General features: G+C 33.7%; 1 protein-coding gene across 3 annotated transcripts in view; it reads left to right on the top strand.

Annotated features, from left to right (window-relative positions):
• KCNT2 (potassium sodium-activated channel subfamily T member 2) overlaps window positions 1-24,845 on the top strand; it is a 344,368-nt gene that overhangs the window by 184,323 nt on the left and 135,200 nt on the right. For all 3 annotated transcript variants that reach the window (XM_008710517.1, XM_008710516.1, XM_008710515.1), the window contains exon 13: window positions 10,370-10,478. In XM_008710517.1, the coding sequence (XP_008708739.1) occupies window positions 10,370-10,478 (109 nt within the window). The remainder of the gene's footprint in view (window positions 1-10,369; window positions 10,479-24,845) is intronic.

The raw sequence follows: 24,845 nt of genomic DNA, 5'->3' as shown, positions 1-24,845 counted from the left end.
TACAATAATTCTTCAGAAAGGTTTTCCAAACCCTTTTACTTGTTATTCACCCCAGTGGTTAATAATCTGTTCTCAAAAGCATCTTCCTTTCCAATTCATAAAGACACAGAATTTCAAACTGTGAATTTTAAACTTGCTAAGACACCCTGGAATCACTAATATAACTCATTTTTTAACCTGCACAGAAATATCTTTTGGTAAATTCTTGACAGATGATCGTCACTGAACTTAAGTTACATGCTTTCAAGATAGCCTAGTCTCTTTATGAACCCTTTAATTATTATTCACTTGACACTTGTCAATGAGCTTTGTGAGACACTATGGTCACAACTTTGTTAAAAGAATAAATTAGGTAAGACTGGAGAGGATCACGATCTGGAGTTAGATTTGGTGTTGATGGTGATTCCTAAAGAATCTGGGAGAGGACATAAGTATGCAAAAGATACTATTTAAGGGATGTAAGGCTCTGGGCAAATTACTGGACCTTAGGCCAACAAGCACTAAGAAACAATACAGGATTTCAGTTGAGAAGCAGAGCACAAAATAGGTTTTGGTTCTTGACAAGCAAAGGCAGAAAGTAGACGTGTTATTTAACTGACCATAAAGTTGACTTGCTACACAGTGCCAAAATTACTGGTAAGAAGATTCTAGGAATATGTCATATCTGAAATTTCAGACAGGCAATCAGGTTTTTGCCATGATGTATCTGTAAGGAGTAGTACACTTTCAGATATAAGAATGGGAATCGAAAGTAGGATTAACAATCCCTGAGAAATCATTGGAGAGAGCAGGAAATACAATCTTAAAACTGAAATCCAAGATAATGTTTCTGTCTCAGACATAATGTCAGATCCCTTCTGTTTAACTTGGCAGAAAGAAGAAATTATACTAGCAACCCTATGAGGTTTTTTTTTTTTTTTTTTTAAAGATTTTATGTACTTATTTAAGAGAGAGACAGAGACAGTGAAAGAGAGCATGAGCGGGAAGGAGAGGGAGAAAGAAGCTCCCCAGCTGAGCAGGGAGCCCAGTGTAGGGCTCAATCGCAGAACCCTGGGGTCATGACCAGAGCCAAGGGCAGGTGCTTAACCAACTAAGCCATCCAGGTGCCCTGAAGTTTTTTCTTTCTTTCCTTCTTTCTTCCTTCCTTCCTTCCTTCCTTCCTTCCTTCCTTCCTTCCTTCCTTCCTTTCTTTCTTTCTTTCTTTCTTTCTCTCTTTCTTTCTTTCTTTCTTTTTCTTTCTTTTTTTTTTTTAGATTTTAAAAATTCATTTATTTGAGAGAGAGAGAGAGACAGCAAGAGTGTGATGGGCAGAGGGAGATGGAGAGAAAGAATCTCAAGGACACTCCATGCTGAGTGTGGAGCCCAACACAGGGCTCAATCCCACAACCCTGAGATAATGACCTGAGCTGAAATTAAGAGTTGGTTGTTTAAGTGACTGAGTCACCCATGTGCCCCAATATTTTAATGTTTTATATTTATTAGGGTTTTTGGTTATATACTTCATTTTTAAGTATTTTATTTAAGAACATCCTGAGTTACTTTTGTACTTAATAATAAATATATATCAAATTTGAAACCTGATTCTCCAAAGACACCAATTAAAGTTCATTACAAATGAACTATGTAGTTTCCTTAATTCAGTCATAAAGTCATATCTTGGAATTAACTTAACCAGAGACATAAAGGATCTATATTCTAGAGACTACAAATCACTCTTGAAAGACATTGAAGAAGACAAGAAAGATGGAAAAATATTCCATGCTCATGGATCGGAAGAATTAACATAGTTAAAATGTCCATGCTACCCAGAGCAATCTACACTTTCAATGCTATCCCGATCAAAATACCAATGACATTTTTCAAAGAACTGGAACAAACAGCCCTTAAATTTGTGTGGAACCAGAAAAGGCCCTGAATTGCCAAGGAAGTGTTGAAAAGGAAAAACAAAGCTGGGGGCATCACAATGCCGGATTTCGAGCTGTACTACAAAGCTGTGATCACAAAGACAGCATGGTACTGGCACAAAAACAGACACATAGACCAATGGAACAGAATAGAGAACCCAGAAATGGACCCTCGGCTCTTTGGGCAACTAATATTTGATAAAGCAGGAAAAAAACATCCGGTGGGAAAAAGACAGTCTCTTCAATAAATGGTGCTGGGAAAATTGGACAGCTACATGCAAAAGAATGAAACTTGACCACTCTCTCACACCATACACAAAGATAAACTCTAAATGGTTGAAAGACCTCAATGTGAGACAGGAATCCATCAAAATCCTAGAGGAGAGAATAGGCAGCAACCTCTACGACATCGGCCACAGCAACCTTTTTCATGACACATCTCCAAAGGCAAGAGAAACAAAAGATAAAATGAACTTGTGGGACTTCATCAAGATAAAAAGCTTCTGCACAGCCAAGGAAACAGTCAAAAAAACTAAGAGGCAGCCCACGGAATGGGAGAAGATATTTGCAAATGACACTACAGATAAAAAACTGGTATCCAAGATCTACAAAGAACTTCTCAAACTCAATACACGAGAAACAAATAAATCATAAAATGGGCAGAAGATATGAACAGACACTTTTCCAATGAAGACATACAAATGGCTAACAGACACATGAAAAAATGTTCAAAATCACTAGCCATCAGGGAAATTCAAATCAAAACCACACTAAGATACGACCTTATGCGAGTTAGAATGGCAAAAATTGACAAGGCAAGAAACAACAATTGTTGGAGAGGATGTGGAGAAAGGGGATCCCTCCTACATTGTTGGTGGGAATGCAAGCTGGTACAGCCACTCTGGAAAACAGTGTGAAGGTCCCTTAAAAAGTTAAAAATTGAGCTACCCTATGAACTAGCCATTGCAGTATTGGGTATTTACCCCAAAGATACAGACGTAGTGGAGAGAAGGACCATATGCATCCCAATGTTCATAGCAGCATTGTCCACAATAGCTAAATCGTGGAAGGAGCCGAGATGCCCTTCAACAGATGACTGGATTAAGAAGATGTGGTCCATATATACAATGGAATATTACTCAGCTATCAAAAAGAACGATTTCTCAACATTTGCTGCAACATGGATGGCACTGGAGGAGATAATGCTAAGTGAAATAAGTCAAGCAGAGAAAGACAATTATCATATGGTTTCTCATCTATGGAACATAAGAACTAGAAAGATCGGTAGGAGAAGAAAGGGATAAAGAAAGGGGGGGTAATCAGAAGGGGGAATGAAGCATGAGAGACTATGGACTCTGAGAAACAAATTGAGGGCTTCAGAGGGTGGGGTGGGGGAATGGGATAGGCTGGTGATGGGTCGTAAGGAGAGCACGTATTGCATGGTGCACTGGGTGTTATACGCAACTAAGGAATCATCGAACTTTACAACAAAAACCAGGGATGTACTGTATGGTGACTAACATAATATAATAAAAAATATTATTATAAAAAAAGTCAAATAATTAATTATAGAGGATATTTATTACAGATTCTTTGTATCAGAATTACATTCAATTTTTTATATTATTACATATCTATCTGTCTATATATGCAATATATGGATAGATAGATATAAGCTTATAACTTATCAATTTACCTTAGACCCAGACAATATAATTGTGAACAAAATAGGCCCTTACACTCAAGGTGCTTTTGAGTCTAATGCAAAGCCTTTAGAGGAACTTCTGGGAATATATTATTCTCTGGGCAATGAATATATTTTGCAGGAGTTGTTTATAAAACAATACATTTGAGTTGTGTTTAGGAAAGATTTGTTTTCCAGTTGGTGCAAGATGTTTTACTCTTATATAAATGTTGTGTCTATGTTGCTTTGCTGTCTATAAATTGGGGTCAAATTTACATATATTATTTACATATATTATTTTAAGTTTCAGAATTCAGTTTTACTTGAGCCTAAAAAATGTGTTCCATAGATAAGTTAGCAAAATATACTCAAAATATAAAAAATAAATCTATCATTTGTTAAGTGCTACAGATATATTTTATAAATCAAAAATTGGCTTGAATGTGATCTTTGAGCAGACTAATGTCTTTCCATTTTCTGAGTCATAGACTATATTTGAAAATCTAATGAAAATTACAGATTCTCATGGAGGGGTGGGAAATAACTCGTGTATAAAATTTCATCTAAAATGAGTCTCTTATGGGTCATTTGGAGTTTAGGAAAGAAGATTTTTGTCATAGGTAACGTGATGTATTTTAGATCCTTAGAATGCCAACAAATAATTTTTAGATATTTCAAGTTATAAAAGTTAAATTTATAAGATGATTTTAGCCAATTAATTTTTAGATAAGCTGACTTTAAAGGAAATGTTCTGCTTTCACAGTAGCAATAGACACCTACGATGATTCAGTAATACCCTATGTTACCTTCCTTTATTATTTAGACTGTTTATTCTGAAGTTGTCATGGTCGATACTTTTACTTTTCAGTTACAATTAAATTTGGAGTATCTTATTTCAGGCTGAATTTTGTCAGCAAGGGAAAAAAAAGATCAATATCATTCTCTGTTTTTAGAAGAATGAATTAAAAATCATGTTTCTGTGCCAGTTTTATAATGTGTATTAGCAAATACTTATTTTCTATCCCTCATGCGACATTTATGCCATTGTACACTTACCTTGTTTCCTTTTTCCTTACTTAATGCTCCACTGACAGGATCATAGATTCTTGTTGGTAGGGCACAATGCACGAATAAAGCAAGGAAGATTTATGGGCTTTTAGTACTTCATCCAACTATTTATCCACTGACTTGACATATTTACTAAATGCTTTCTGTGTGCCTGATGGTTCTTTACCTTATCTCATTTAATGCTCACAATATCCCTGTGAAGTCAATATGGTTTTTCCTACTCATCTTTGAAAAGCAAGTGAAGGCTAAGTACTAGCTAAGATGAGCTTTGGATGAAAGAAGTATAAAAACATGGCTCTTCTCTTCTTAGAGCTTACAGTTTAGTGGGGGTCCACTTAAAAAGACAGGGGGGTTAACATTATGATGGGCAAACACAGAATGCATTGGGAGCAGCTGGCATGGACTTCAGTCAGAAGAAGAGGGTCTCCCAGAATAAGTGATAGAAGTCCTGTTCCACATCAGAAGTCCTGGAGGCTCATTAGTGGAGAATGCAATGGAGTAAAGAGTACCAAGGCTGGGGAAGTTGTTTGGGGACAGTTTAATAAAGGGGTCTTGCAAACCTTGTTAAGAATTTGGACTTGATGCTAAGAGCAAAGAAAGTCACTGCAGATATGTTGGTAGCCAAATAGGCTACAATCAGGGGCATTGGTGTCACGGAAGCCTAGGGAGAAAATTTTAGGGAGCCGATGGTCTACATGTCACATGTTGCCAGAGGTCAAGTGAAATGAGAAAAGCAAGCTGTCTACATCCACTTTATAAAATAATCGAACCTTTTATGCTGAGAATCAGATTTGTTTAGTAACTTAAACTCATGCAGTTTGTAAATTCTAGAGTGAAATTGGAGCCCAAAATTTGTGACTTTAAAGTTCACACATTGCGGGCTTACTGTTTTTTTAATACACTGTTTTTTTGAGCAGTTTTGGGTTTACAGAAGAATTGAGCAAAAAATATAGAGAATTGCCACAATCCCTTCTCCCCAGTTTCTACTGTTATTAGCATCTGGCATTAGTTTTGTACATTTGTGACAATTGATTAGCAAATACTGATACATTCTTAATTAAAGTCCATAGTTTACATTAGGGTTCACTTTTGCTTTGTACATTCTATGGGTTTTGACCAATGTAAATGAAATCTATGCATCATTACAATATCCTACAGAATACTTTCAGTGCTCTAAAAAGCCCCTGTACTCCACCTATCCATCACTTCGTCACCCTCCCCCACTGACAAGCCCCTTAGCAACCACTGATCTTTTTACACTTTCCATAATATTCAGTCTTTTTTTCCCTAAGATTTTATTTATTTATTTGAGAGAGAGAGAGTGTGTGTGAGTGCTGGGGGAGTGGCAGGGGGAAAGACAGCCTTAAGCAGACTCAGTGCTGAGTGCAGAGACTCACACAGGGCTCCATCTCTTGACCCTGAAATCACGACCTGAGTTGAAACTAAGAGTCAGATGCTTAACCAACTGTACCACCCAGGCGCCCCAGTGTGCAGCCTTTTAAGTCAGGCCTCTTTCATTTAGCAATATGCATTTGAGTTTCCTCTATGTCTTTTCATGGCTGGACAGCTCATTTCTCTTTCCTGCTGAATAATATTCTATTGTCTGGGTATACCCGTTTGTTTTATCCATTCACCTATTGAAGGACATCTTGGTTATTTCCAAGGTCTTGCAATTATGAAGAAAGTTGCTATAAGCATTCAAGTCCAGGGTTTGGGTGGATAAATCATTTGGGTAAATACCAAGGAGCATGATTGCTGGATTATATGGTAAGGGTATGTTTAGTTTTATAAGAAACTGTAGACTGTCTTCCAAAGTTGCTGAATGATTTTGCATTCCCACCAGCAATGAACGAGACTTTCTACTGTCTCACATCCTCACTAGTATTTGGTGTTGTCAGTGTTTGGGATTTTAGTCATTCCAATAATTGTGTGGTGGTATTTCATTATTGTTTTAGTTTGCAATTTTCTAATGACGTATGGTGTTAAGCATCTTTTTATGTGCTTTGTCACTTGTGTATCTTCTTTGGTGAGGTGTCTGTTCAGATCTTTTGCTTATTTTCTAATTAAGGGTTTTATTTTTATTATCACTTCTTTTACCAGTAACTTTATTTATTTAAGATTTTATTTATTTATTTGAGAAAGAGCAGGGAGAGGGGTAAAGGGAGAGGGAGAGAGAACCTCAGGCAGACTCCCCACTGAGTGTGAAGCCCGACACAGGGCTTGTTTCCACAACCCTAAAATCATGACCTGAGCTGAAATCGGGAATTGAATGCTTAACCAACTGAGCCGACCAGGTACCCTCTCTCCTAAATTGCTTATGGTTGGGTCTTAGTTTTGTTTTTCTAATATTCTTTATGTTTTAATGTGTTCAGTTCATCAACATTTAGTACCATCATTTATATGGTTGAATGTAGGTCTAACTAAATTGTTTTCTGTTTCTCCCTATCAATTCATGTTCCTCTGTTTTCTCTTTTCTACTTTTTTTATTATTTGATTTTTTTTCTTTGAGGAGTTCAAGTTTGATAAGCCTATTGGCTTTTTAGAAATTATCTTTTGAAATTTTTTTAGTGACTACTCTAGGGACTACAATACACAGGCTTAACTCTTCATAGTCCGCTTCATGTTAATACTGCACAATTTACTTATTTTTTAATATTGCACAACTCATTGAAGTTAGAAACTTTGCACTTATTCTTCTGTTATTTTTATAAATTTCTAATTCTATAAGATGATACTATAAATTTTTTTTGTAAAGATAAACACATATTTTAAAGAAAAAATGTATCTTTGTTCACTCAGATATTACCCATTTCTGGTACTCTTCTTTGATATCTGAAGTTCTGTCTTTCCCTCTGGATTCATTTCCCTTCAGCATAAAGAAGTTTCTTACAATTTTCTTGTAGTATGATTCTGAGGACAACACATTTTCTTAGCATTAGTTGAAAAAGTCCTTTATTTCATCTCTTTGAAGGATTTTTCTCTGTAAAATGATGACTTAATAGTTTTTTCCCCTTTTCATTCTGGCGTTTAGGATATTGTTTCACTGTCTCCTGGTTTCTCCATGGTTTCTGATGAGAGTCCTTGGTCATACAACTCTATTTCTTTGGCTGCTTTCAAAATATTATCTTTACCTTTGGTATTCAAACATTAGACTACAGGGCGCTTAGGTGTGGTAACTTTTTTGTTTACATGGTTTGGGATTCTCTGAACTCCTTGAACCTGGAAAATTATGACTTTAACAAAATTGGGAAGTTTCCAGCCACTATTTCTTCAAATCATTTTCTGTTCTATTTTCTCTTTTGTGTTCTTCCTGGAAAACGGATTACATTATATAAGACATTTTTACATTGTTGCACAAGTCCCTGAACTCTGTTCCTTTTCCATCCCTCTTCTCTTTGTTTTTCAAATTCGATAAATTCTGTTGATCTATGATCAAGTTCACTGACTCTCCTATGTCATCTCCATTCTACTTCTCAGCCCATCCAGTGAATATGTTTCAGATATTTGAGCTTTCTGTTTCATTTTAAAAATATTTTCCCTTTCTTTACTGAGTTTTTTTTCTCTTTATCATGAGCATATTTTCTTTACCTCAGTGATGATACTTTTATTAGCTGCTTTAAGCCCTAGTCTGATAACTCAAACATCTAGGTCATAAAGGCTAATGTTTATTGGACTTAGTTTTGTTTGCTTCCCATGAAATTAACAAATGGGTCATGTTTTTCTGGCACTTCATATATTGAATAATTTTGCAACGTATTCTGGGTATTATATTATGTTGTGGAGCCTTTGTATCCCATATATTCCTCCAAAGAGTGTGGATATTCTTGTTTCAGCAGGAAGTTAATTTGATTCACTTGAATGCAAACTCTATCACCCTAGTAGTTGGCAGTGATTCAAATCTCAGCTGAGATTGCTCATATTCTGTCCCATGTATGTGTGGTTTAGAGGTTAGCCAATGTCGTATAAATTTACGCACTGAATTTGTGGCTTCTCTTCTTTGCCCCTCCCTTTTCTGGGACTTCCCACTCATCCAGAATAATGTTTAACCAAATACCTGGGCACCTCATGGTCCAGCCAAGTCCGCACATAAAATTAACTGTCACACCGTATCAGGTTCATTAGCATGTTTTGAATGTTTGCCTGGAAGACACACATTGTCCACTTATCTACTTAAGGAATTCTGAGTTCACTTCATCAACTTTCATGCAACTTAGTTACTAACCACAGATAGCAGCTTCTTTCTGCACTTCTGTAAACAATCCCTCATATCTACCTGTGTTTTTAATTATCCTTTTCTTTCCCTAACAACATTGTCAAACAGAACTTTCTTTTTTTTAATACACTCACATTTTATTTTATTTTATTTTTTTAGGTTTTTCTTTTCCCCTTTGTTCTTTTTTTAAATAATAATATTTTTTATTATGTTAGTCACCATACAGTACATCCCCAGTTTTTGATGTAAAGTTCCATGATTCATTACTTGCGTATAACACCCAGCGCGCCGTGCAATACGTGCCCTCCTTAATACCCATCACCAGCCTATCCCATTCCCCCACCGCCCTCCCCTCTGAAGCCCTCAGTTTGTTTCCTAGAGTCCATAGTCTGTCATGTCAAACAGAACTTTCTATGATGGTGCCGATGCTTATATCTGCACAGTTCCATATAGCTTTGAATTAGCCACAGACGGCTTTGAACACTGGAAATGTGGCTAGTGTGGTAGGGAAATGAAATTCTTAATTTTAGTTAATTTAAATTTAGACAGCTCCCTGTGGCTAATGACTACTGTATGGACAGTGTACACTCAAACATAATTTTGTTTCCTTTTTCAAAATGTATTAGCTAATTGGCACATTTCTCTGATAATTTGCTTTCATCTACTTAGTTAATTAAATAATAATTTGTGGGGTCATACCACGTGTAAGATTTAATGTTAAGCATGCTTTTTATTCCTTTTCTCAGTCTTAGAAACTTTTTTTTTTAAAGATTTTATTTATTTATTTGACAGAGATAGAGACAGCCAGCGAGAGAGGGAACACAAGCAGGGGGAGTGGGAGAGGAAGAAGCAGGCTCATAGCAGAGGAGCCTGATGTGGGGCTCGATCCCACAACACCGGGATCATGCCCTGAGCCAAAGGCAGACGCTTAACCGCTGTGCCACCCAGGCGCCCCTTAGAAACTTTTTTTTTAACTGTTTTGATTTTTTTTTTTTTTTTAGTATCTGAAAGTTCCTGATCTTTTCCAACACACATACACACCCATAGAGTCAAAAATCCTTTTACTTTTATTGTTATACATGCATGGTCACTCTAGTCATTCCCCTTTTGCCAGTCTTTCTAAACATATCAAAATTGTTATAAATCCGTATTTTTTCCATGGAAACTGTTATTACAAACTATTAGTTGTGCTGTATTTCTGAAGCCTCTGACCCTCAATTGTATTCTAAGAAAATTACTTTTAAGTTTGTCAAGAAACTTTCCTCCTAATCTCTGCTAATTTTCTAAGTGCTGGTAATTAGCACTGATTGAATTAGGTATTGTTACTCTCCTTTATAGAAATATAAGAACCTTTAAAAATAAGTCCTTGCAATTCAGTATTTTGTATGTTTAATTTTAAACTGTGGATGTGACCATATAACATACCAATTGAAGATTTTTACTTTATATATTACAAATTTTTAAATTTATTTCATGATCTTTTGATATTTATCATTGCAGGACCACCAAACAATTTTGAGAGCATGGGCTGTAAAAGATTTTGCTCCAAATTGCCCTTTGTATGTCCAGATATTAAAGCCTGAAAATAAATTCCATATCAAATTTGCTGGTAAGTTTAGTCTCAACTGAGATACTTTGAATTTCCTCAAACTGTGGTGTAGTAAGTTATGTCTCTGAAATTAGTGGCAACTTAATACATTCATGATTGCATAGAATAGATGGATTTCTTTTTATCATCTTATGAGAGAATCTATTCACTTCAAAAAGTGGCAAGGTAATGTTTTGGGAGTGAATTTTTACTTTTTTATATAATTTGGTGATTTAAGCAACTGAATTTACTGGATACCTTGGCAAGACTACAAATAGATTAGCACTTACGGTTTTATGCATAGTATAAACACAGGTTTTGAATGCTGCAGCTATTAATTTATACTTATGTTTACACATAGATAGTGCTTTGTTATAGATTACTTAATATATATGTAAGCTTACCATGCATTAGAGTAATATTAAAATATATTCAAGTGTATTAAGATTGATTTTTTTGGAGATAATAAATTTATTTGGAGATTTATTTGGAGATAAGATAGATTCTGAAAACATTTCAAGAAAAACATACATGTGAGTTTTTCGTAGAGACACTGCTTTTAAAGTAATTTCATATGAGATTATACTTTAAACTGTTAGGAAATTGAACAGTAAGATGATACGTTATTTTTTTCTAAAATGTTTCTGTAGGAACTAATTTTGATCCACCCAGTAATTTATGTACGTTTAAAAGAAATAACATCCTTGTTTTTTTTAACATTTCACCTTAATAATTTAAAGTTGCAAACATCATTAAAATGTAAATCATTTTAACTAAGTGTTAGCAAAATGTATTCATCTGTGTTTACATATCTTAAAATGCTTACCTATTGCATATGATATTTAAATGAAAAATTATAAACACTAAGAAATTTCTAAATAATATCAAGAAAACCATGAAATTATTGCAACCCAGTTCGCTGTTTTTTATCTTTTCACTCTTGCTTCTAATGGCATCAGTTTTCTCTAAAAATGTATAGCAAACAAAGCGATGGCTCTTAACTGTGGCTGCATTTTAGTATTTGTTTGGAAATTTGTTTTAAGTACTAATACTGATTTAAATGGTTTGTGATGATGGTGCTATGGTTTTTGTTTTTTTTTAAAAAAACCTGTTCTCTAAACTGAAAATTAAAAATAAGAGCACCTGCTTTGTAAATGTCTTTGTGAAATTTAATGGAAAATATGTGCAAATTCTCCGTGTACTCCCTGTTACATATGTAATTAGCATTGAAGCAATACGAGTTGTTTATCTAAAAAACCTTTGCAACTAAGCTGCCTTCTTTTTATTATTATTTAGTAAAAGGAATATTTTTGTAAAAATTTTATACCTGATAATGACTTATTATGATATAATTTTTAGGAAGGCAGTAATGACATAAGCCCTAAAAATGTGAATTTAACCACTTAAGATTTAGGTAGCCAAGTTAGTATTCTGAGCCCCATTTTTCTCTTCTGTTAATTTATGTATAATATATGTGATGTCTCTATTTCATTGATTAGGATTAGCAGTAAGTATTAAATAATATCTGGAACATATTAGGTGCTCAATAAATGGATATCAAATGTGGACCCTAAAACAGTATGTATTTAGGAAGACAATTTGTAATTTTGAATGTGTTATAACTGAAGTTCAGAATAGACTTTAGTTCTTTCTCCTTCTTAACAGGCCCTCAATAGGTTTACAACAGATAGATCGAACTCACTAAAACAGTCCACCTTTACAAATAAAAAATTACAAAGACTATTTGCATTGATTCTCTTCATATTCTTATCTTACCATTTTTTTGATAAACCCATTGAAATGAGTGGGATAGTTAAAAGTTCTATCCTGATAGTTTAAAACAATATTTCTTATTTATGGCACCTGCTGAAATTCCTTTTAATGATGTCTGTATTCTTTTAGGCTGAGATTACATCTCAGAGGAACTCTTTTTTTATATTATAAAAAGATAAAAGCATCCTAGTTTCATTAAAATGTCATAAAACAGTTTGGGGTGATGTATGAGGCTCTTAAACCAATATAATATATTTCACATCTCAGCATGAGGTTAAAAGATTATAGACTCTACCTTTCGAAAGACAGTGTATTAAGCTGGCACTTAGTTTGTGTGGTAGATTGTTAAAATAATGGTCTTCGATGAACCATGTTCCCTGTGTTTGTCCAGTGTTGATGGGATCTTGCAGCTTATTCCTTGAAGAGGTGAAATGTAGTTCTCTACCACTTGAATACAGGCTGGTCTTATGACGTGCTTTCACCTATAGAATGTGACAAAAGTTACATTGTATGACTTCAGAGGCTAAGTCTTCAAAGTCTGCTTTCGCTTCACTGGAAAACTACCCAGAGAACTGCATGTAAAGAATCTCAATTTAGCCTCCCTAAGGTTGAAAAATCACATGGAAAGTGACGCTTATCCATCCCAGGCCCCCCACCTCTCTAGATTCCACGTTATCCACAGTCAACCCAAAGAGCCATGCTGACATACAGAATTTTGAGAAATTAAGTATTGGTTGCTTAAAGTTATTGAGATTTGTAGCCATTTATTATTTGGTAATAGATAACTGATATGATTTGTAATAAAATAATAATTGCTTTAATATGAAACCAATATTCATTTGATAATATTCATTATATTTTTTGTCTTTGTGTTTTCATGAGCATTAAATAGCACAATTCCAATTATACAGGATATAAAATGATATTACTTTATTTCTGTTTATTTAAATAGCCTCTTCAGTACACCCTAAATTGTGGAACTACTACCACGACTATAATTTACATATTTTTTTAGAAGTAAATCCATGTTTTTCAAGATGAAAAGAAGAAACTTCAAAATTTGAGTATGTAAAATATTAAATTTTAAAATATTAAAAAGAAAAACAATATAGCAACCTAGCAACTATTACTTTATGCACATCTACCAGTCATTTCATATATGTATCCTTTTCTTCTGAACAAAATGACAACTTCATTAAACTATTGAATTCTTACAATATCACTTGAATGAATTGTTATATTACTAATTATAATTAAAATAATCTTCTACACTTTGATGAGAGTTACAAGAAAAAAGTCTATATGGGCATGATTTCAGCAGCAGAAAAGATATATTCTTACTCATTTCACCAAGAGAGGAAAGTAAAAATAGTAAGTCTGGAGATAGAAAATATCCTCAGTAGAATAATAACTATGATACAGAATTTCCGAATATAAACCACTGCAAATTTTAATGAGATTCAATAACATAAAAATATACTTCATAGATAGTTTGATTATTTTAATCACCACAAATTTCCTAAAAAGAAAATAAACTCAAACTGGCTGATAGGAAAATTTACTTTCAGCAATTTTCCTTTTTACGATAAATTTGTCTAAGAGATCGTTAGTGCAAATTCTGGAATGAGACCATCATCAGTCGAATTTCCATTCTACTATATAGTAAGTACATGACCTCTGGCTTCTAAATTTCTCTCAACTTGAGTTCCTTGATATATAAAGTGTGGATAGTAAAAAGAAACTATCTCATAGGGTTGTTAGAATTAAAAAGATACTCAAAAGAACATGAGCCACTAGTAATAGGTACCTATCAAATTGATGATTATCGTGAATCTTGAGTACCTATTTCTCATTCTCCTAACAAATCTATATTATCTTTATTTCCAGGAAAAGTGAGGGTTGCTCGTGATGTTTTACAAACAGCTTATTATAGATATTCAAAAAGCATTTAGTTAGCTTTCACATATTTTCCAGAGAGTAGGAAAAGAAAGATCTCTTCCTAACTCGTTTTATAAGGCTGACCTAGCCATGATGCAAAACTTATTGACGATGACATTTGAAATGATTAGAGACCAATTTAATTGATTAACATAGTTGAAAAATTATATAAAATATATTAGTGAAACAACAAAGTAATGTATTTAAAAAATAATATATCATCACCAAATTGAAATTATTTCAGAAATAGATCATGATGTCAAAGGAGAAAATAGTATCATTTCAATGGATACAAAAAAAGTTTTTGAGAGAGAATTCAGTATCCATTTACAATTTGCAAAAAAGAAAAATAAAGAAAGATAAAGTGTTAGAAAGCTACAAGGAAAACATTCCTTAGCCTAAGGAAAATTATCTACACAATAACCTAGAGGAAAAAAGAATATTTAATGACCACGTATTGAAAGTCTGCCTTTAAGATTAGGTACAAACAGGGATGCTTACCAAAACCACTTTTACTTAGCATTTTCCTGGAAATCCTAAGGAGTGCAGTAAGACTACAAAAATAAATGAAAGGGGTAAGCAATGAAAAGTGAGATATAAAATTGCCATATTATTTACATAAGATTTTCTACAGTATTCCCTACATACTTTTTCCTTAGGGTATCTCATTCATTTCTATGATTTCCAAAATTAAATCTCTCCCTCAGTATTCACTATGAGCTTCAGTCTTGTATCTCTAACTTTATAGCCAATATCTCTTATTAGGTTTCTAACAGCTGTCTCAAAATTAAGATATCTAGAAATATTTATTGATTTTCCCAACTTAAAATCTGTTTTTGTCCATTCTTCTCAACACCATCTACTTAGAACTCAAGCCAAAAAACTATGAATCATTCTTCAGTCATTTGCATTCAATCCATCAAGTCCTATAGGTTAGACTCCTTGAGTATCCCAAGCTTACCCACTGACACAACCCTAGTTCATGCCATGATCATGACTGTGTGAAAACACTCCCCTTTCCTTCTTTCCTGGGTATCCTTGAGTTCTGCCTATATGCTTATGGCTAGTCTTCCTGTTCCCCAGCACATTTACAGTAGTGATGACCATTTGTGTGGTATAGTAGGCTGATACAACTTCGTGCCTCCAGTGTCAGCCTGAACTCACTAGTTTCCTCTTTCCAGTATATCGATGCCAGCATTCTTTTTACCATATCATTATTTTAAAAGATTCTTTCTGGTGGATTATTTTTTTGTCAACCTCTGTAGAACAAAAGTCAAATGGTACTATAGCTTTGGTTATGTTAAATCTCTTTTCCAGTGAGAAATATTTTTTATCAATACACTTCTTTTTTAAGAAGTGACAGTTGGTACTGAAACATAGGAAGAAGTAATGGCAGTGTTCCATAGCTATGACTAATATAAAAATGTGGTTTTGTAACATCTTGAATTCTTTGGCAGCCTCTTGCGGGACTAGCAATTCTAGTAAAGTCTCTCCAAGGTCATATATCTGATCTGAAATCACCTAGACAAAAGAGATCCACATTGTTGAACCCTTCACAGATATTCTCCTGTTAGTGGCAAAACCAGGATAAAAAAAGCAAAACATTATAACAGTTCAGCTTTCAGACATGTTTCTATAGAGAAAATTTTAATCAGAATAAAACCAAACCCTTATCTCTTTCCTTACTCTATAGTCCAGAAATTGTTAAAAAGAGAAACAAAACACAAAACAAAAGAAACATCAGGAAAAAAATGTACTTTATTAGGAAAAGAACTCTTTTACTGGAAGGCCTTGAATGAACTTAAAGAATAAACTGAGCTCTCCAATTAGATGAATCTAAAAGAAGTTTGCTATTTGTCTCATCAGATGAAGTTACTCAGAAAATCAGTGGGAGATAAGGCCCTGCTATATGAGTAAATCAATTGCTAAATTTAGGTTGCCACTCTATCTTTACCTCCCAGATAAAGGGTTATATCATCTGTGAGTGAATATTCAATTGCCTTTGATTTGTCAACTAATTTTCTTTCAAAATACTGGGTCCTTGAAAATTTTCTACCTCATTTTAACAGATATAAGAAGACATAAAAATCAAATTGGTAAATTTTCACCCACAGGTGGCAGAAAAGAATGTTAATAATTAATTTATAAATAAATTTCTATGAGTAGAAAATGTAAAAGTCAAAGAATGTAAAAATCAATCTGTAAATTGTGAATTTTCTATGAATTTTATTTTCCATGCTTTGACTATGATATTTCATGAATAACAGAATTTGAATTAAAGTTCATGAATGAAAGGAAGAATCATACCTCAATAGTAAAGTGTTTGACTGAATGAAATTCTCTCTACTTCACAACTAAAACATGCCTAGAAGAATGATTCATTATACTAGAACAGTAGGAGTTCTGGGAATTAAAAAAAAAATAAAAAAGATTTCAATTGCAATACAAGTTAAAAGTATAGACGAAAGTATTTTTAACAATATCATGACAATATTCTATAAACATATTTCTTATAGTAGGTAGTCATGACTACCATTATAAAAACAATATTGTTTAAAATACACACACATATGTGTGTGTTCATGTGCACACACACACAAATCCTGGAGAAATGATTTGACTAAAAAATGAAGGTCTTGTCTCAGTTTATTCACTATTAATTTTTTTGCTAAAACACAAGATATCCCAATGCTTCACTTTTTTCTACCCAGAAAAGAGAGTGGAAAAATATTTCCAAGTAATATAAATATTGGAAATTATGTTAGCTGTTTTTAAATAACATATGTATGTGCAATGCTTGACTTTAACCAAATGGTAAGGTGTGAGTTTTTCATGCTGAATAATTTCTTCATTTCCCATATAACACCCACATAGATATCAGTTTAAATTTCATTCTTACAACCTACTTAAGAACATAATGCTTTGAATTCCTATATTTTCAAAAGATGAAATACCCAACTTTGAAAATTCTCCATTTTCAGATGAAAATATTCTCTTTGATTTTTGTGTTATTGTTGAAATCATGAGAAACCACTTAACCTAAGGCCATGTTCAAGACCAGCACAATTTGGAGTCTTTAAGTTTTTTTCTTTCTTCATTATTTTTTACTTTACAAAAAAATGAAACATGCAGCTTAAAAATTATACAATGAAAACTTGTATTCCCTCCATTTGCATTCAGCAATTAACAGTTTCCCACATTTGCTTAATCTTCTCTCCATATGCGCGTGCACACACACACACACACTTTTAACTTCAGCATGCTTTTCCAAAGAATGACATTCTACTATATACCCAGCATAACATTTTCATCCTTAAGAGTGTTAAATAATTTCATGGTTCTGGTTCATATTTAAATGTTGGCAATTGTCCCAAAATGTCTTTTTTAATTGTATTTTTACAATTCAGTATTAAATCAATATTTTGGGGGCACCTGGATGGCTCAGTTGGTTAAGTTGGTTAAGGCTTCTGCTCAAGTCATGATGTCAGGGTCCTGGGAGGGAGCCCAAGTCAGGCTCCCTGCTCAGCAGAGAGTCAGCTTCTCCCATTCCCTTTGCCCCTCCCCTTGGTCATGCGCTCTTGCTCTCTTTCTCTCTCACTCCCTCTCTCTCTCTCAAATAAATAAAGCTTTAAAAAATTTAAAAAAATAATTAAAAAATCAATATTTCATTTTCCATTGCATTTGCTTTTTCATTTTTTATTGAAATAATTTAGATAGAAGATTAGTATAGACAGGACTGAGCATTCCCGTATACCCTTCACATCGCACAGCTTCCCAGGATGTTAACTTCTTATATAACCATGATTCATTTAATCAAAACTAAAAAAGTAACATTGGTGTGAATTATTTTTTAAGTGAAATATTTTCTTTTCTTTCATTCTTCCTAATAAATAAAAATTTGTAACTTATTTGCTTTACTTTTTTTGTAGCTTTTAAAATTTTAATATGTGTCTATTAAATTGCCAAACCAGCTTTCCAGTTTGTTCTCTTTGACACTTGATTAAATTGCCATTGAATATTAGGTATTTCAAACCATTTTCTTGTGGACCACTTAAAATTTAATTAACTCAAAGCATCTTTATGTTTTTCTCTATTAATTTTCTTATATTCTTGTATTTCCCCAAGACTCAATTTCATGGTTCTGAAAGCCAGAGTAGCATATTTCTTCTTCTGTCTTTGGAAAGTGCCAGGCATATTCTATCATATCCTAGGTCTATGATTTTCGGTCTAACGTAGTTTCTTGATAACAATGATTTATAAGGAAGAATAGATTTATCCTCTTTCACTCTCATTTACTCATTCAAAACATTTTTATTGAGTCCTACTGTGAACAATTTGTTAGTCTAGATTCCAGTGGTATAATGATAAATCAGATGGACTAGCTGTCTGTTCTAATGGCAGATTTTCTCATTTTCTTTACCTCACCCTTTTTTTAACCAGTGAGCCAGTGTACTTTTACATTCTGCCCAAGAATTCCACTCTAACAGAGCCTGTTCTTTCCGTGTAGAGCTTCAGCTATGACCTTATGATCCTCCTCCCCTGCCCTTGCCACCCTCCATATATATCAAAACTCATGATTTCAATTATGCGCTAGTCTCATCAGATTTTGATTGATGAATTTAGTCAATCTGATAGACCTATTTAGGTAAAGTTTTCATGATTTAATATAATATCTTTATCCCCGGAGTAATTACTTTTGTATTGAAAGTCTCTTAAAATATGATTTTTAACCCTGAAAGAATGAGATCCTAATACAAGGATATTATAGTATCCTAATGCTAGAACATTATCATGGGATGTTTATCTAACATTGCCTCAAAACATAGATTCATAGTATCTTATTACTAAAAGTATACAGGCTATAGTATAAGTTTTAAAAATTTAAAAGATCCAGTAACAATGTTCAGAAGTATTACTATAACTCAGTAAAATATAAATGTGCAACAATATATGATATAATGAAAAAGGAAAAAAAAATCTACAGTTTTTCTGCCTGCTTCTCCCTTGTCTGTCTCCTTCACTAGTCATGTAGGCACTAACATCTGTTTACACAATTACATGAAGGTTTCATGAGGAAATAATATGAGCTGCACACAACATTTAAGTAAAAGGACATTTATTGCAGTTTTATTTATTATTATAATAAATGTAGAAAGAAGCAAAATGTCTAGCTGTATGAGACTAGATACATGAGATACATAGATATGCTGTGTATATGTATTATCCAACCAGAGTCCTTACTAGAAATTATATCAAAATGAAGGTCAATACAAATGGAATAAGTAATATATGGAATTCCTTAAAGTAGGGTAACAATTTTATTAATAAAAATTCATGTATACTGAATTATATTTCATTTTTATATAGAAGCATAATACTAGCTAGACGGTGATTTTCTGATAATGGTTGTTTTTAAATTTATTTATAGATTTTACATGTTTACATTTTTTTCCCACAAGGTCCAAATTATCAAGTGTAATTAATGCCATGAAAACATTAGTGAATGATGATATCTAAGCAGGGAATGTGTTACTCACTTAATTATGACTAGGAGTTATGTTTGTATAGACTATAATAATTTGTTTATGTGCACTAAAATATCATTAGGTTGGTAAAAGATAGTGTATATGAATTTATGAAATTGTGCAATTGGCATATTGTTTTATTTTATAACCCATGACAAATGCCATTTAATCTTTTAATATAACAGTAACTGGTGTTATTCATTGGTGCCACGTCCTCATTTAAGCCATCAGCTATGCTGTATCCCTATATTCACAGAGACTAAAACTGATGATCAGTCAGTGGCTACTTCCTTCTTGAATGTTAACTCAGCTTCCAATGAAGAATGAAAAATAAGGCAAATTTAAAAAGTGATAGCTATTTTTAAAAATCACCAAGGTGAATGTAATGAGCTGAGCTAAGTTCTTTCCAACAAATTTTCGAAGTATATGTGTTTGAAAATAAGGGAAAGAAATTTGTAATATTCTGAAATCATAGATTAGTAATTTTGATGAAATCAGTTCCTCCTTGGGTTGTGTATTCAGTATTTTTTGTTTTTCAGCTCACTCTGACTGAGTTTTGTCCAGGACTGAAATAAATAAATAAATAAATAAATAAATAAATAAATAAATAAATAAATAAAACTCAGTATTATAAAAGTTTTTTAAAAAAAAAAAAGACAAGACAGAAGCCAAGATTTTAGGAGCTCTGAGGAATGTGTCCTTTTCTGATTTTTTTTTTTTAGTAATCTTTTTTTTATTATTATGTTCAGTTAGTCAGCATATAGTACATCACTAGTTTTAACTTTTCTGATTTTCAGTACACAATGCCAATTTGCTCTTCAGAAATGTATAACTTACTTTTGCAAAAACGGGCAATATTCCTTTAACTCTTGCCCCTTGGGCAAATGAAAAATAATATTAAGAACTATATTTATTATTATTATTATTATTATAGTTATACTAATAGTGGCAGTTAACATTTATAAAGCACTTACTATGTGCAAGGACTACTTTTTTTTTTTTTTAAGAGAGAGAGAGAAAGAATCTTAAGCAGTTTCCACGCCTGGTTTCACAATCCTGATATCATGACTTGAGTCAAAATCGAGAGTCAGACACTTAACTGACTGAGCTACTTAGGTGCCCCGGACTACTGTTCTAAAGCGCTTTTTGTAGATTAGCTCAATTACTTTTCATCACAACCTTATAAAGTAATGTGTTAGTTGTCTATTGCTGTGTAACAACCCCAAATCTTTGTGGTGCAAACAATAAACATTTATTATCTCACAGTTTCTGTGGGTCAAGAATTTGAGAGAAGTAATATCAGGATATTTATGATGCTGCAGTGAAGACGTCCACTGGGACTACGGTTACCTGAGGGCTTGACTTGGGCTGGAAGATCTGCTCCCGGTGTGGCTCACTCTTTACTCACATGGTTCTTTACCTCTTGGACTTTTCCTTAGGGCTACTTGAGTGTCCTTATGATGTGCAGTTGGCTTCCCCCAGAAAACATTGACAAGAGAGCAAGGCAGAAGAGAGCAAGGCAGAAGCCACAATGTCTTTTGTGACATAGCCCTGGCTGTCCCACCCTGTAACTTCCACAATATCCTCTTCGTTACACAGATCAACCCTATTCTGTGAATACCAGGATATGAGAACCATTCATGCTCCAGGAGGCTTCCTACCATAGATAGATTTTATTAGTATAGTTGACTCTTGACTAGCATGCCTTTGAGCTGCAGGAGTCCATTTATATGTGCATTTTTTCCACAATAAATACAGTATAGTACTGTAATTGTATTTTCCTTATCATTTTCTTAATAACATTTTCTTTTCTCTAGCTTACTTTGTTATAAGAATACAGTATATAATATATGTAATATACAATACATGTGTTAATCGACTGTTTGTGCTATTGGCAAGGCTTCCGGTTAATGGTAGACTACTGGTGGCTAAGTTTTAGGGCAGTCAAATGTTCTATGTGCATTTGCCATCTATGCATAAGATTGGCATCCCTAACCGCTGTGTTGTTCAAGGGTCAACAGTATTCTCATTTTGAGGATGAGGAAACGGAGACACAAAGATATTAAGTGAAATGTTGGTGATGCCGTACTAAGTGGTGGAACCAGGCCTTTAATCTGTGTTCTCTGTCTCCAAAATGTGTGCTTTTAAGAGATACGTGGTTTTGTCACTAGCAGTTCATTTTAATTTTCAGTTTTTGATTACTAACAGAATTGCACATTTTCATGTATCTATTGCCCATTTGTGTGTTCATTCATATATAAAATACATCCCTGTACTCTTATTTTCTACAGAGATGACTATTTTTCTCTTAGTGAATTATAGAGGTTTTTCATATTCTAAAATTATGAACATTCTGACATTTTAAAAATTGCATTTTTTTTTCAGTTTGCAAGTTGTCTTTGGATTGCATTTATGGTGCTTTTAACTAACAAAAGTTTTATCTCTTTTTTTGTACTTTTGTGCTTTTTGCTTCTAGATTATCCGTGGATTAATCTTTTAATGCTTCAAATCAGTTTACTATTCCAAAAGTTACTTTCTTTAATGTAGCATTTGTAAGGGAATTATCCCTTAAGGTCAAAAATAGTGTGTGAATAGTGAATGACTGAAATGTCCAACCAACTTTATTTCTTGGAATCTGTTGCTATGAATATTATGTTGAAGAATTGTGGGGGTTGTTTGGTGGAAAGTTGGTGATATTAAGGAAGAACATCCAAGTAGGCAAGGACTCATTTAGACGTAACATTTGGCTCAATTACCCATTCAATCAAACTCCCTTTGCGTTGAGGAATTCCTTTTAAGTTACATATGTCTCCTGGAAAAACTGGAATTTAACTCTTCTTTTGTACTTTATTTTTACTTTGTTCAGATTGTTAGATGAGCATCTAGTTGACAGTAGCATTTATCTATCTATCTATCATCTATCTATCTATCTATCTATCATGTATGATTTGGTAAGAACAGTTTGGAAGGAAAGGGAAAGATTTGGTTACTATGGTAAACTGTCAAAAGGCAAGCAGTTGCTAGTAAGTATGTACTAAATGTGTAACGTAAGTGATGAGGTGAGAGCTTCCTTTGCAATTTTGTCCAGAGTAATGACACTACTGAAAAACAGCTGTCACAGACATAACAGCTATAAATATGGCTATGGGTTGTCATATGTCTGGGAGGATCAGGTAAATTGTAGCATCTTCCCTAATTGGTAAGGGAAAGGTGTGCACTCATATAAGCTCCTATTTCCACTTACTCTTTATTTTTATAAAACAAAAATATTTACTTGGTATGAAACTCTGTAGTTTACTGCATGCTGCCCTGAGTTATTTTAGTCTGAAGTTTATATTTTTATAAGACAGATGTACATAGCTATATGTTTTTGTCTAATGTGATACTAAGCACAGTTCCCTAAAGACTACATGCTTAAAGACATGGGATTCAGACCCATATCTTGTGACTCTAATTCTAAGCATCCTTTAAATCAAGCACAGGACAACATTTGCAACATTTTCCTACTTTATCTTGCATTTTTACAAGTGCTAATATATTATATTGTAAACTTCATAGAATGCTTGATTCAGAAGACCCATTTTCCAATTGACAAGAATCCTCTGAGATTTAGAATGAAAAAAAATGTAATAGAGTATATACCTGGACCTTGACATAATCCCAGATACTTCCAGTGTTATTTATATTCTTCAAACCTCACAGTATCCAAACTCAATCTTCCTTGTTTCTATTTACCTATTCAGCCCTCCATTACCACGTAAACACGCTCCTTCTGCTTCATGAAGACTTTTAATGCAGTGCTATTCGAAGTGTTGTTCAAAGACCAGTTTCAATCTACAGACTTTTGCTAGGCTGCAAGATAAGTACAGCAGTTCAGATTAAGCTGTTAGCAACTTTGATAGCAATTTAACGTCACTGTAACATCCAAGTGCATAATCAGCGTGTTGTCTCTTTGGAAAACAAGTAGACTCATATCAAAATCATAGGTGAGTCATGCATGGCGTGAATTCTATACCAGTCATGCACAATAGAACTACGTATGTGTCTGCAATGGGTTGGAAATTAAGAAAAAGAAAAAAACACTGGTTCTTCATCACAAATAGCTGAGGAGCATTGCTCTAAAGCATCATCAGTGTGGCTTCTCCCTGGGCCTTGCCTTCCTTTCTTCTCTTCTGCCCTTTTTAGACAACCTGAACTCTATGGGCTGTCATTTCAACCAAACTCATATTACTATACTAATTTCCTTTGTTTTTATTTTTTTATGGCTCCAAATTGGAAAGAAACATACACAAACAAAATCCTACATAAATGGATCCTCTTTTCCTGCTCCTTGGCTGGGCACTGCTGGGAAAAAAAAAATCGCTTAGTGGGTCAGATTCATGTTACCACAAACTCACTTGGGCAGCTGAGAGGCACTTAACAGTGTGGAATATTTTCTTATCAAAATACTCTCTGCTCTTGCAGTTACAATTTCAAACATTATCTCATTTTTCTTAATTCTCTGAAGCCAATAAATGAAAATTTCCTCAAATTTTTGGCTATCATATTTTCCAAATGTTGATTCATTTTCACTTAGCACTTCCTGCTTTCCTTCTATTATGATACAATTTTCTTCTCATCTCTATGCTGGATCCCAGTGCTTTGTGCTCTGTTAGCAACTTTGTAATATTTTCTCTCCTTACTATTTAGACCTTTTTTTAGTTGTTAATTTCCATAAAAATTTAAATATCCTTCTACCTCTCTGATTTTATTTATTTATTTATTTTTAAAGATTTTATTTATTTGACAGAGAGAGAGGCAGCCAGCGAGAGAGGGAGCACAAGCAGGGGGAGTGGGAGAGGAAGAAGCTCCTCCCAGCAGAGGAGCCCAATGTGGGGCTTGATCCCAGAACGCTGTAATCATGCTCTGAGCCGCAGACGCTTAATGACTGAGCCAACCAGGCGCCCCTCTCTGATTTTATTTTAAGAAAATTATTTCTGTCTACTTTCTTCACCATTCAAATAACTTATTCTTAATTATCCTTAAAATCTTAGTTTAAACATCACTTCCTTGGAGATGCTTTTTTTTAATTTACTCCGGGGCAGGAAAGGTGTCCTTTTGTATCCCCTTATAGTACCTGCATTTATTTATTTTTTGTAACATTTATCACAGT

Source organism: Ursus maritimus, unplaced genomic scaffold, assembly GCF_017311325.1.
Source record: "Ursus maritimus isolate PB19 unplaced genomic scaffold, ASM1731132v1 scaffold_2, whole genome shotgun sequence".
NCBI lineage: Eukaryota > Metazoa > Chordata > Mammalia > Carnivora > Ursidae > Ursus > Ursus maritimus.
This window is presented reverse-complemented; position numbering and strand designations above follow the sequence as displayed.